Source organism: Thermobia domestica, chromosome 9 (assembly GCF_964235325.1).
Source record: "Thermobia domestica chromosome 9, izTheDome1.hap1.1, whole genome shotgun sequence".
Classification (NCBI taxonomy): Eukaryota; Metazoa; Arthropoda; class Insecta; order Zygentoma; family Lepismatidae; genus Thermobia; species Thermobia domestica.
Window position 1 is genome coordinate 179,251,468 of NC_137462.1, and position 14,950 is coordinate 179,266,417.

Here is a 14,950-nt window from a genome sequence, read left to right on the forward strand (position 1 = left end):
CACTTCTCGAAGAAAATAAAAAAGGATGAATAATTTTTACCATTTATTAACTGCCCAACTTGTGAGGAGAGCCATAGATGAATCCATAAATATAAGCTTTACATCAACTACTAGGAAAGAACAGCAATCAATGAAAGAAGTCATGTATGCTATATTCTTCCATGGCACATATTTAGTTACAACAATACGTTTATGAAAAAATTTTGTATATCTAAAAACTCAATGTTTACTCTTTCATCACAAGAATGTCTCTTCCCACTGGAAAGCAAACAGTAGTTCTGCAAACTAATTACTGTATATCAAAACAACTAATTATCCTTCACACTCACGTGATTTGGCTAAGTGCAAATTTTCGTTATATTTTAACTTTTAAAAGCATTTGAGGAAAGGGCAGTTTCACTCAGAAGAAACTGGGACTGCAATTTTTCAAGACTATTTCCACGAAAAGTTTGCCTGGTTTTGGATTCTAGAAAGACAGACAATACAGAAGCGCATCGTTGCTGCTGAAGGTGATTACTTCAAATATCTACCAAAGCTTCCACAAAAGACCCATAATTAGTACACAATGCGACTTTTCGAATGCGACCCTCATACAAACTTCCACTGAAAGAGGAAGTCAAATTATATAGCAGCGAAATTATTTCCAACTGGAAATAATAAAACTAAACACTGCTTCTATCCACCAACTAAACTAGAAACAATGTCTAAATTTACTCTTCTCATATTAATAAAAAATTGTTATCTTCATATGTTTATTTGAACATGTTTTATATTTTCTACATAAGCTGCAAGTTATAACTCATACGCCAATCAACAATTTTACATACATACAAATATTCAACAAACAGATATACAAAAGATAATAGAGTAACAGAACAATTGCAATACTGGCTACAATTGAAACCATTTCACTGGTTGGAGGGAAGAATTTAACATATATTACATATTACTATTATGTACAGTATTATTATTTTTACAAAAATATCTACGAAACTTCAATTATTAGTATCTCATATCACACTACAGCGAAGATATACATTTAAATACAAGTATCATTGATCATAAAATCTAACAAGCAGTTCCCATAAAAAGATGCTCGATCCCCTACTTTGAACTCTCTTAACATTCAATGCATCACCTTTAAAAAAGGTAACAGAATTACTTCTGCACGCATAATGATAAACAGTGCTGTAAATATAAAGGGACTAAGACACTGAAAACGACTAGCGAAAATTAAATTTGTACCTTCAAAGATAGAATACAATCAATAATAAACGTTTATTCCAATTTTCAAAAGCTACTAATATTGATCTGCATTTCATTATACTATATCCTGTAACGTTACTTCTTCTAATTATGATGCTATTAGAGTAACACAAGCAAACACTCAAATATTTCTTTTCAGAGAGGAGAGTTCAAAGCAGACAGACTCAATTTACACGCTCATAATACAACTTTGAATGATGGGTGACTAGCTATGTCGTCTTGGCTCTTTCATTAATACCTCATCCAATGCCCTCTATTACAATTAAAAAAAAAAAAAAAAAAAAAAAAAAAAAGAACTGCCGTACCCCTCTTCATAAATAATATCATCTCGATGATATCAGTAGGAAAATATGTCTCTACTAACGAGACTTGAAGCATCATCTTTATTCACCGAACTAGGAAGAGTTCTACTAACTCCTAAGAAAACAACTCAGAAAACACACTACCACACTATTCAACATGGCCACACCCTCAAAAACGAAAGAAAAAAAAAATGAATTTCACAGAAAGCTTTGCGGTAAATCTAGAATAGTATAAACGATTAAATATACCCTATTTTCACTTTAGTTTAAATAATAAAGTATGTAAAGAATAATGTATGACAACTGCGACATCATGGACGTTTGTCACAACAGAATAACAGGAAACAAGTTCACTTCCAAGAAAATTTCCCTGCTTCACAGACGGAACAACATATCTCAAGAATAAAAATAGTTTTCTTTAATAATTGCTAACAATGTATAACAATTCTCTCATTTTAATGAATAAGATAGTGAAACCAATCAGGCTAAAAAAGGATAAATATAATAAAGCCTTAATGATCTGGATCAAATCGCCTAACTCGAACTCTTTGTTTGTAGTGGTATTCTTTAAGGTAACTCTTCAATGACTTGGGAAGACACAGCTGATTTATCCCATCGTATGTTATGTGACTACATATGACAGCTCGACACAGATGTTGCAATGGGAAAGCAAAATTCCTATGTAAAGGAATTGTTAACATGGGTTCAAAGAACATGCAACAACTAGGATCTTTATAATGTTCGATTAGCCCGCACACCGTTGAAGACGCAAACACACCAGGATCATGTGAATCGAAGCTGAATTTATGATTCCACTGTTCAATACGAGCGTGCAGAGAACGCCCATATTTACGAAAACTTACAGAGAAAAGAAATTCTTCTTGCGCTGAATCACGTAATAGGAACGTTCCTTCCGTGCGGCCTTCTAACAAGCGTTCTGCCTCATAACGGTCCATTTTACCCCAATAGAACGAACAGGAAGTAATTTGAAGTAAATCGGGTACTAAGCAATGAATGTAGTCAACCTGTGAATGAACAATACGTTGCATGGCCGACATCTGCAGAGATATATCTAACTGAGTAAGAGCTGTAAGTGCTGGATGTATTCCCAAATGTGTTTGAAAAAGAGCAGTAAGATCATTTATTGTAAATTCCTGTGGATAAACTAGATGGATCTGAGGCTGAAAGCCAGGAGGTGGATCCACGCCTTCCGCTATTTCTCGTGCTCTCTCCTGACGTGCTCGCTCATCACAATCTTCTATTGGATAGTCTTCAGGGTTGAATTTTGATAGATCAATCACTGGATTCATTTGACTTGATGCGTTATCCTCACTACCGCTTGAATCACTGTGACACGGCGGCGTTCTCAGCTGAGATGATGGGGTTGCTTCGAATACTACACCCGCACCAAGATGATGTTCCTCCGTTCTTCTGTAACCAGTACAGACACAGGAATCGCAACCTACATTAGGTTCAGGTATATCTAGATCTGGTGATTTCATACCTTTCAACCTGTAATTGAATTTCAATACCCAGGGATTCTTTTTCTTTTTGGAGACTGTTTCTTTCGGCACCCGTACTTTCACTCTTGATCTTCGTCCCAAAGATAAAGTCCTTGTTCTTCTACTGGTACCTGGTTCACTTGTTCTTTGCAAACTTAATGTCGGAACACTATTCCTACCACTATATCCCGACCCATCAGTTCTATTAACCCCAGGACAGGAACAAGAATTTTCAACGGTATGTTCACTTTCGCGTTGATCACCACCTTCTGTACATTTGACAACACTTTCGTTAAAACCAACCATACTATCCACATTGCTATCTGCCTCTTCCGTTTCACCATCCGCTTTTGACATATTTGAAGGTGTATGTTCTGGCCTTCGACAATCACTTTCCTCTGACGTATTATCTTCCATTGGGCCAAAAAAATTTCTTAAATCGCTGAACTTTTGGCCCATTATCTCTTTGGGTTCATGAAGTATCCCTTCCCACAGATTTCAGAAGAACAGGACCAAATTTCCATATCAAATTCATTCCATCATCTCATATGCATTCAACATAAAAAGACGTCGACGTAATAAATTCAAATATCCATTACCTGAAAGTACAAAGAAACAGAATTACAATTAAAATATAAAAAAAACAATTCATATTAAACATCCACACTTATAATGTAAATTAATTTGGTTTGTTACAAGCGAATTTGTCCTAAAACATTAATTTTATTTGTAGTAGCAACAAGTGCTTACAAGGTGTAACCGTCTTTTGCGGTTTGAGAAAAAATAGCTCAGTATCTAAAATACCCTTCCCCCTTTTTCCTATACTTAATCTCAACCTTTAATTTTAATACTGTTTGCTTTAATTTCATGCCAATTTCAATCTAACACTGAATAATATCTAATAGGGTGTCTATTAAAATTCCAAAATGAAATTTCGTTACTTTTTCTTTACCAAATCATAAAATTTTCCAACATTTTGAAGAGCGAATTTGGGTGCGAATTAGGCCGAATTTTCATCCATGCGATACAAACGTATTTTGCTTGCGATTTGGTAGCGTCTAAAGCAGACCATACACATTTTTGGTGGTGAATTTTGACGTTTTATTGAACAAATTTTTTCAATCTGTACTTACATTTGCACAGTTAAAAAAAAAAATCGTGACCCAAAAGCTAAATTTCGTGACTTTTTCGTGACATTCGTGACCAAAAGACACCCTGTCTAAACTTTCTACATAATCAAGGTCATACTGATGAAAACTGAAAGCTGAATCAAATGTGAGAATCCAATTTAAATGGAGTGACAACCCTGGGAAACTGAAAAATGCTTTTTTATAAAAGTTTTTTCTCTCTCTCTATGAGATATTAGCTTTGTTACACAGCAATATTACTAGTAAAAGGCCGTAAGTAAAATCTTCACAAGTCTCAACATCTTTAATCAGGTTTACCACATAAAGAGAAAATGAGAGCAAAATCATTTCCCATGCTCGAAGTGGATTAAATGAAAACATTATTGAAATTTTAGTAATCAAAAACAAGCTAGCAATGCTTCCATCAGAGGACAGACAGTCTATCTGAGGCTTATTTCCGGATCCAGCTCATAGATTTTTCTCATTGACCATCATTGTATGACAAGTGAATATGATTCACTAAAAACTTCTACGTATATAGAAATGCTGTGCCTCAGATTTATAAGTAAATAACGGCAATTCCTACTTTGACAGATCCCCCTCTCCCCCCCCCCCCCGCAAAAAAAAACTTGATCAAAGCAAATACTAAATCTTCATGTTGTGCACAATCGAGAAAAAACAAAAATGTTTACATATACCTAAAATAAACTTTAAAGTAGCATGCTCCGAAACTATTCATAAGGACTGAGTACGAATTTCCATGCTGTATTCCTCTAGCTCACTTGTTACGGATTTTAATGCGCCGCCCTATAAAGACATCTAATATCCCATGTTTCAAATCTCAAGTTAATTTTATTTTTTGCTGAGGTCGTGCCAAATTATCAGTCCTGATCCGAGGCTCCTATGAATGTTTCTGAGCAAGTGCCTTTTTTTTTATACGATGAGGTTGTTATCCCAAACCCCAAAACTGGAGGACCACTACTTGTCGTCTATCCGCGACTGCTTATTCAGTATATTTGCAGGAAGGCGCACATGCTTACCACTGATCCATGTAAAAGATTAATATTAAGCTTAAAATTTAGCCACAATTTAGCGGCAATTTGAAATTTCTTAGCAATTCCTACGCTGCCCCTTTCAGCACCCCTGCTCAGGACCAAGAGACTCAGCTGATGTTAATAGAGCGTTGGCTTCAAATTTGAATAGGCATAGATTCGATTGGGGATCAGCTATTCTAACACGGTTTTTCATTATTTTTTTTCCTTCCTCATTTCTACCGGATAAGTATGCTGATTTCAGGATAATACCTTCGAATGAGTCCTCTAGCAGATTCCTTTGCGTATTTCTTCCTGACCCCCATCAAAACGAGATGTCCAGAAGTCAGAAATACATATTGTCACCGGCGCTCATCGATATCATCCTTCAACTTTGTCCGTGATTGTGCTTTTAGTTCAATATTCTTCAGAGAACATTCAACGAACAGCGAAAGGAAATGATGGATATTTCAAAACTAAATTGTGATTAATTAATGAATTCTTTATCTGTAAAACTGCTATGTAATTCAGTCTTTGAAATCGTTGCCAAGCACTGAAGTCAGCTAGCTTTCACAATTCAACGTGTAAGATCATGCATTGACAAATATGATGACAGAAGTGAATTTCAGAGGTTCACATCTTTACGTATTTCACCACAAATACAGGAAGTACATAACCTCGCTTCGAGTCGAGTAACAAAACTACTGTGCTTTTCCAAAGTCAGGCAGTAGTAGCATCGAAGATCTATCAAGAGGAACACCTTGTTACCAGTGTGGATCATATTCTTCATCTAGACGACATCAGTAAGCAGAAGGTATGTACCTGTTTCATATTTGTCAATGACTAGTCATGAATCAGTGCTTGGGAAGTTTCAAATAGACACTACTGATCAACATTACACACATTAAAAAAATTCCCCACAACCCTTATTCTTTTATTTCAATCGAAAATATTAATCACGAATATTGGTGTACATAAAATTATCAATGTCTAGATCAGCGTTTCCCAACCGGTGTGCCGCAAATGGGCAGAGGTGTGCCGCGAGGAAATCGAAACAACTGCAAGACAATAAAAATGTAAATGAAAAAAATAAAAAAAATATAAATTTTATATTTGTGTTTCACATTACTATGAACCTCTACAATGGAAAAATTACTGTAATTGGAATATATTATTTTACATACATTATTGTGTAGCTGCTAAAGCTGTGTAGCTAATAAAAAAAAGATTGTTGTCATTGTTAAGACCATTATTGTTTTTTTGTTGTTGCCGACTGTTTCGTAACTTGAAATTTTAAAATATCATTCAATCCTTTCGACAAAGCAAACATGCATACAAATTACCTACGTTCGTGTTTTAGAAGTGCAAGAGATTCGTTTGTTCGTTCGTTATTTAGTGATCTCCGTTCTTAGTAAAAGATTGGATACAGGTTTCGAAAAAATATGTATTTTTAAAAACCTGAGTTCTATATTTCATTGCAATTGTTTTCTATTTTTAAATTATAATATATATAAAAAAAAAATAAGATTTAGCACGGGGAAAAACCTGTGACCAATTTTCTGCTTTGTGAGATCAGTAATAATAATAATAATAATAATAATAATAATAATAATAATAAAGGTAATAACTATGAGCGTGCCGCCAGAATTCAAGTTACACCCGTAGTATGCCGCAAGTTGAAAAAGGTTGGGAAACGCTGGTCTAGATTATTAAGAAAGTTTGGTTATCTGCTATGACACCTCTTGCATACGTTCCGTTCTATGTAAATCATAGATACCTCATAGCGTAACCACAATATTATACATACCGATAAATGAATAAAAGTTAAATTCAACAAGGATATGAAGGGGGGCGCGGTGGCTCAGTGGTAGAGCGTTCACCTCTGGTGCTTGGGGTCCCGGGTTCGATCCCAGCCCCCGCCAAGTGAACTTTGTGGTGGACAAACACCGTGCTCGTGGGTTTTCTCGGGGTTCTCCCGTTTCCTCCCACTTTCTTCATTCCACCATTTCACTCATCTCCTTTAGCCTAACCGGCATAACCGTGGGACGTAAAACTTAAAGATTTCATTTCAACAAGGATATGAATTATTCTTCAAGAAGGATATGAATTAAATTCAACAAGGACAAATTATATTTCAATTTGGAAGTTTACCCATTAAATGACAGCCCTTTACATTGAATTTTACTTCTCAGGATTTTTTTTTAAATACCAGTTTGTAATATGAAAGAAAAAAGGCTAACTTAAACAACACAAAAATTTAAAGTAATAGATAATGAAGAAAGATTTTTATTTTAAAAGATTATGGTTTTTTCCACCCTCTTCTCAGTTTGTTTGTTCTTATTCACTGTGATATATTTTCGTGACAATTTACATTCAAATTACTCACAACAGGTGCAGCAGCTCGCAATATTTAACAGGGTTTGCTAGAAACCGTAACAGTTACTCTCATAGATAGAATTGTTACCTTATACATCGTATAATGTAACATGGCCCGGAAGTTTTGGGCAACCAGTGTATATATGAATTCTATATTTATTAAAATTTTATTTTAATATATATAATTAAATCAATGACTCGATTTGAAGTAGGTCGCGAAATTTGCGTTAAGTTCCTTGAACTACTGATTTTAGTATATTTAGAGGGAAATATATGGTAATATATTTACATTGAATAATTATTTGTATATTTAGCTAAAATATAATATTATTTTAGGAAATAAGGTAATTTCTGGTCGTTTTTAATCCTTTCCAATCAATTTTCATTCATATTTTGGCTTAGGGGATCTTCAAAAGAATTCACAATTTTTTATTTCAAAAATCTTATTGAAAATTTTCATTTGTAAAGTCAGCCATAGTAGCTTCTTGAAGCATCCCTTTGTTTAATCTAAATTATCTGTGATTGGATCTTCCGCAATCACAGTTGTGGTTGAGATTTTTCGGCTCCTTTGATCTTGAGAGAAATGCCTATCATCGTATAGTTACGTCACAATGAACCTCCAATTAGGGATCTTCTTCCCATTGTCTTTGTCTTTTCCAGAAGCGGTGTTTAGTGATGGACGTACGATAATCTCAGTCCATAAAAAAAACGTGAAAAGAGAAGTATTTAAAGGTTACGACACTAAATAATTGATACCTTTGATGTCTTTGGGCAGTCTGTGTATACAGAGAGTGTTTTGCTGTGCTCAATGGACGATGAAGCTACAGTTGTGAGAGCAAAATTCATACGTCAGGGTGTGAGTGGCTGACGTAAGCCATTGTGTTGGTACAGTTCAATTGCCCGGTTTCGAAGGAGAACTTCAATATTTTTTGGAAAACACCATGTAATCGCTCAGTAAGAGGCGGTGGTGTAGAATATTGCTTCAAGAATAACAACAACCATCAGACGTAGGAGGGAAGTATTTATTAGTTTTTCCATGGAACATATCAAGTAAGTTATAGACGATAGCATAAAAATTATTGTTGTTTTCGGCCACACTAACCTGCTAAATTTCGAACCTCTTTCGGATTGAAAAATGTGTTATGTTATTGGTGTTGTGATGCCTTATAAAATGTTCTAAACGCTGCGTAGTTTTCCCTAAGTTGTACATTATACAAACTCAACGATGTAACATAAATCACTCGTTCAATGGAGGGGGGAGGATTGTTCTTTTGGAGTTTTCAGTGTGGACGTTTGTTACCAACAGTCCATGAAATGTGTATACTTTCGAGTACATACATTTCACCCCAAAATTATATCTTGAATATGTAATCTCGTATATATTTTTTTTTTATTTATTATTTTTCCGTACTGCTATATTACTAAATTAATCCATTCTCTGGTTTGTGCTTACCTTCACTGTAGTTTGAATACGATGAGACAAAATGTATACAAAGTTTCGGCTCACATTGATAACAAGGGTGCTGGCATAGCTATTGATAATGGGAGATGCTCTTTAACAGTGAAATATCCGTTTTGTGTTTTGGAAATTCCCTTAATTAGCAAAACAAAAGTTCAGTTTTGAAACCTTATGCAGATTTTTTTTTTTCTTTTTATTTTATTTAAAGAATTGGTAAGCTGACTGAAAATGTTCTGTACGTCCTTGGAACCGGCTGTGCATACTATTCTATGAATATGTCTGACAAAGTGAATTTTCTATGTGTTAGGTTAAGTTAGTTTTAGATAGTTAGGCTAGGGATTAGGTTAAGTGTAAATTTTGATTTGAATTTTCTAATAGGTATTTTCTTTAATGTCAAGAAAATGATTTATTGTTGTGGAAGAAAATGTGAATAGGTCTGAGCTTATACAAGAGGTCACCCTACTGGTATAAATCCTCTGTGCCAGTCCCACTTTACACAACCTTGACCAAGAGAAAATACTAAAGAAAGAAAATTAGTATGCACACAGCCATGGAAAGTAGTACGTGTGTCGTATAGTGTTTTGTAATAAGGTTTTTTTTTTTTTTTTTTTTTTTTTCCATTTCGTAACAAAATGTGATGACATATGATTTGTTTATAGTCAATGGAAATTAAAACACATGAAGGTTACCCACGAGATGTGGAGAGAAAATGTCATTCTAATCAGTTTGTATCCAAACAAGCTTATTCATTCTGCTATGTCAGGAATTTTCCTCAATTTCCAACCTTTGCGATTTTTTTTTAAATATGTATTCTCCTGTCATTTCTTATCATATAAGAAGTTAGTGTAATAAAGTATGCGAGTCGAAACAAAATCTTTCATTATCCAGTGCAAAGCTAAATCACTTAAATATATGTAGTAAAGTAACTTCAATAGTATTGTTAGTACTCAGGAAGTAAAGTGTTTAAAGCAGTACGTGAACAGTGTAACGAAAGTAAATCATAGCGTCTTGAAAGTGTACAGAATTGATTTCACTTAGTGTGACCGGGGTTGGAATCACAGACCTGCCAGAAAATTTCACTCCGTTAATAAGATCAACTAAATTCACTTTGGCATTCAGGTTTTTTGAAATTCCATCCCGTTGCGCGATTTAGATTTGATTCGAGAATTTTTTTTTTATCTGGGTTAGTAAACACAAACATTTAGATTTTCGAAGCATTCACCGTCAGTTTCACTCTTGGGTCAGTATCTTGTTCTGTCGGGTTGTGGTTTGTAACCTTATCTCTTGATGGGATGCAGGCTATGACCTGCGGATCGGGATGCTGGACTGCGAGTGAGAATGAGGGAAGCTTAGAAAACTTCACATTTTGGGACGATTTGAGTTCTACTTTCCGGAGATGATTGGTGTAGTGGATGGGTCAGTGAGTGTTGACAGCTTGCCCGTCTGGGCCCGGTGGGTTCGCGTTCAGCAATCAGTGACACATTCACGCAACCATAGTCTTAAGGAAAGTGAACGTCATACAGAAACACAACATCATCATTTTATTTATTTTTTTTTTCATTTTTATTTTACATTTTATTCATTTATTTTATATACTAACTTTTTTTTTTTGTAAAAGAATGTTATGGTTGATCCTAAAAAGAACCTATGCTTTTCACAAAGTTCCAAAGATATAATTCAGTGAATTTCATTAACCTGAAAAACGAACACTGAACCCAAACTCACGTCAGAATGTGTACGTGCACAGCTTATTACAAGGAAACATACAAATAACTAAGTAATATTACATACACTTGGTAAACAACTGGTTCTACGAACATTTATGGAACTGTTCCGAGGAATCCACTAATTGAATGAAATGCCGGCACTTCCGCCACAAAGTAGAGTCAGGATGTTGCAGCTTAGGTTACTTTGCACCTTTACAATACACTGTCATTAAATCGTAATGGCAATTTTACGATTAAAATAAGCGAGTGCATATGAAAGAGGACGGTCTGAGATATTAAATGCACTGGCGGACCATTTCTGCAGAATAAAGGAAACAAGTATTTTGTTTACAAGTGTTAATTTGAAAGATAACTGTGTAACATATTAATTTCCACCAGTGGAGTATTTCTGCACAACGAAAGGAACACGTATTTTATGTCTAAAAGTATAGAATTACTAATATAAAACCATGATAAGTGCTCTAAACTGTACAAGGGTGCTGTTTTCATGCGAAGTGTTCGGTAAATTTTGCTAGTTGGTACCCCGCTAAAATAAAATTCCAACGTTTATCTGAATAATGAAACAATGATGATTTAATTTTATTTGTGAAAGAAAAATCTCCAAAATTAAAAATAAAAAGGAAATAAATAATAAAAAGAAAGAAACTAATTATATTTTCAAATAGCAATGACGGAACAAAGCAATGACAGTAAGTTGTTATATTCCTACTTTCATTTTCATCGATCTCCTTCTAAAAACAGAATACCATGTAAAATCAATTGCAACTCATGCAAACTAAGAATAAAACAACACATACATTAAAAATATTTTCACATCCACCTCAAACAGTAAAAGATAAATCAAGTGTTAACGGTATATTGTGATGGCAAGTTTCTAGAACACAGGTCTCCCTCCAGATCCACTACACAGAGGGCAAGTTAAATGAATTATGACAAAGTAAATTATTTCAAACTATTAACAACCAAAATACCACTTGCATAAAAGGATTTCCTACAATAACCTACATTATAAATTAACAGTGGGGGCCAAAGACCCCTCCCCTAACGTATATTATTTTACAATATGTTATTAGAAGAAATAATTCAGTGCAAGTGAAATTTTGGTTAATTAATAATTTTGAATAATTATTTTGTCGTAATTAAGCAGATTGTTTATTTTATTTACCTTTGACGTTGCCAAAGTTTAATTGAATATGAACTTTGATGTTATTTTTTGTGGCTTGACGAATTTTGATGCATGCTGTATTTTATTTATTTATTTTTTTTGCCTTAAATGTTTTTTTATGCTTTTGTACCTTAAATGACTCTCTGAGACATTTTGCACGATTTCCTTGGCGCTTGCCCAAATAATAAGGTACACATTCGTAATATTCGTGCAAATTGCTGTGACTCCTTACGGGCATTACTGCCGTATCGCCGGACCACTTTGAAAACTGAAAACTGAAAAAAAAAAAAAAAAAGCACCAAAATGCACTAATGCATTCGGTTGTATTTTGTTGGATTACATTAAGTTACGTTAGATGACGTTACTTTACGTTAGGGGCATATACAGTCCATAAACAAACCAACCTGTGCTAGGTGGCCACTAAAAGCACGAATGCTACCTAACCGAATCAGGGCAGTAGCACAGCAGGGGGCCCGAACGGAGCGAAGGGTGCGTCCGAAGATAGCAGGCGCGTCAACGACGGTGGGCATACACATACGCGACGGTAGTGGGTTTTGGCAAGGACGGAGGAAGTACCCTTCCACATTAGGACTACTTTCAACTGAAAAAACATACCGCCATATTTGAAACAGGCATATGCCCAATAACACGTTAGGCTGTTTCAGAAAATAATAATAATAATAAAAACAATTAAGAGGAAAAAGCGTAAACTACCCATGCTTTCTGATACCAATGAAGAGAAACTGGAGCGTGGATTGTAAAGTTTATCCCCCAGGGTTAAAGTTTACAAAATCCGCTCCAGCTCTAACCCGATGCTCTAGATATCATCCTTTCCAATGGAGCGTGTATTGTAAAGTTTTTCCCGAAAGTTGCTAAGACCATTCGGTCGTGGTAGTTAAAGATTGCTTCTGCAGAAATCAGTTCGGATGAAATGCGGAAATTTTCGTGCGGGTCTGATGCCGTCTTGAAATTCGAACCACAGGTTCGCTCTTCGCGGAGGTGCCATTGCTTCTGAATAGTGTAGGCGAATGGAACTTGTACATGGGTTTGCCTACATTGACGTAGTTGCCCTAGTACTTAAGGTGTTTTCCTAGGAATATCTGCGTTTTTATATCGTATGGGAAGAATAATAATGTGACCTTGTACTTATTGTATGACTGTGTGTGGGGGGGATTTGAAAACAAATATCACATGCCCCGAGCACGTGGATACTTCTCACTGTTGCACTACCTAGAAAAATGATTTAATTTGAAGTGGCATAAGAAACGCAGATCACAGCGTATTCTCATTTCATGTTGGAGTGTGAATACAACATGATCAGGGTTTGTTCTGTGTTCTATTACCACTTGTACATGATATAGAATCATGACTGTAGGGAGTGCAACAGTAAGAAGTATCCTCGTGCACGGGAGATGAGAAGTAGCTGTTCTTGCATAAATTATTGTCTAGCAACTTTAACGCTTGTTATGTATATGGAAGAAGCATAGCTTAGGCATACGCAGTGCTCCACAAACATAAACCAACGTCAACGAGAGAAGCTGAAGTATGATCTAACTACACGCAATGTTGTTCACCATTTGCCTTGCAGAGGAAGTCTGAATAGCATTCAGTAGATGCATCCTCTACAGAAAAGCACGTTTGATTACTGAAAGGTCAATAATCAGGGCCTAGAGCCGGTCTCATCTACACAAATATTTAAACAGCAAATAAGATGTTACGCAGAATTTCTCTGAACAAATTTTCATTAGGAACTGCTACGTATGAAGTGTGTTGAGACTACATAAACATGGCAAATTATCCTTCAATTTATCAAATACTTACTTACTATGCAGGGTTATTTTTATTCGAGAAAATACTTTGTCTATATTAATCCTATTTCATAACTAAGACTACCAGTATCGTACACATATAAAATCTAAATCTAGTACGTTATCACTAACCTGGGGTTTCGCGAAATGAAGGCCCTTCACTTTCCCACGTCGAAGGGAATGAAATAGCTTGTAGAACGTCTGCATTTTCATATAACATACTTTAGGAATATCATTGTACAATTCTAATTCTCACTAATTGTACATTACAACAATATTTTGAGATGAAAATACGGTGACACAATTTCTACACAATCTATTACAGGCAGTTTCGACAACTCTCTCCACCTATGTTTCCAACCGCTTTAATCAAAAAATTACTAGATATTTCCCTTGTAAAATTCCAACCCGAACGATTCAGTATCCACAGACCTAGTATATATTCTTTGTCTGTGTCTATGGGCCTTCGATCCCAGCCCGGGTTAAGTGAACTTTGTATTGGATAAACACCGTGTGCGTGGGTTTTCTCGGGGTTTTCCGATTTCCTTCCACTTTATTAATTCCACAATTTCATTCATGTCTCATCATCACTGTCTCCTTTAGCGTATACTGTATACGCCTGGGACGTAAAACCAAGAATTTCGTTTACTCATACGAGCGGAGTGTCGTCTCCAATCTAAAATATGCCATTTTCAGTGCGAGAAGTGTCTATAAAAGCTGTGTTTAAGGACACAACTTTACCATGTGCAACTAGAAAAAAGAGAATAATACAAACAAAAATTCTAAATTTCCTTGTGTATCTTTATTCAAAATATTTGAATCTGTTTAGAACACTATTAAAATAATGAAGACACGCCTCAGTTGAAAGTCGAACTCACTTCTGCGTATACGTGCTTAACCATTCTCCTTATTTAAAAATCTATAGATTTGAAACGTATTCTCATAAGATTTTGTATTATAAACGATATCGAGTCACATTATAGCAACGAGTTTAACGTTCTACATTATGTACGCATAGAGAAACGGTGCTGAGACGGAAAGAAACATATGGCATGGTCGTCGGGGTAAGAAATCCAGCCCAAAATTGTAGGCCTACTTTTAAAACAAATGCGTTTATGTAATTTGCATTTGCAGGTTTTTGTAGACAGTTAAGTTCGCTGATTGCAAGTCGCATTCTAGAGCAATGA

General features: G+C 35.2%; 1 protein-coding gene across 1 annotated transcript; it reads right to left on the reverse strand.

Moving 5' to 3' along the window:
* Positions 1-735: 735 nt before the first annotated feature.
* LOC145660472 (suppressor of cytokine signaling 5-like) lies at positions 736-14,136 on the reverse strand. Its single transcript, XM_081725539.1, has 2 exons — positions 13,896-14,136; positions 736-3,669 (listed from the first exon to the last, which is right to left on the reverse strand). The coding sequence occupies exon 2, from the start codon at positions 3,527-3,529 to the stop codon at positions 2,081-2,083; it is 1,449 nt and encodes a 482-aa protein (XP_081581665.1). The 5' UTR covers positions 3,530-3,669; positions 13,896-14,136; the 3' UTR covers positions 736-2,080.
* Between the last annotated feature and the right edge of the window lie 814 nt (positions 14,137-14,950).

Excerpts from the sequence above, each read along its gene's own strand:
- LOC145660472 (XM_081725539.1), bottom strand. The coding sequence starts at position 3,529 with ATGGGCCAAAAGTTCAGCGATTTAAGAAATTTTTTTGGCCCAATGGAA.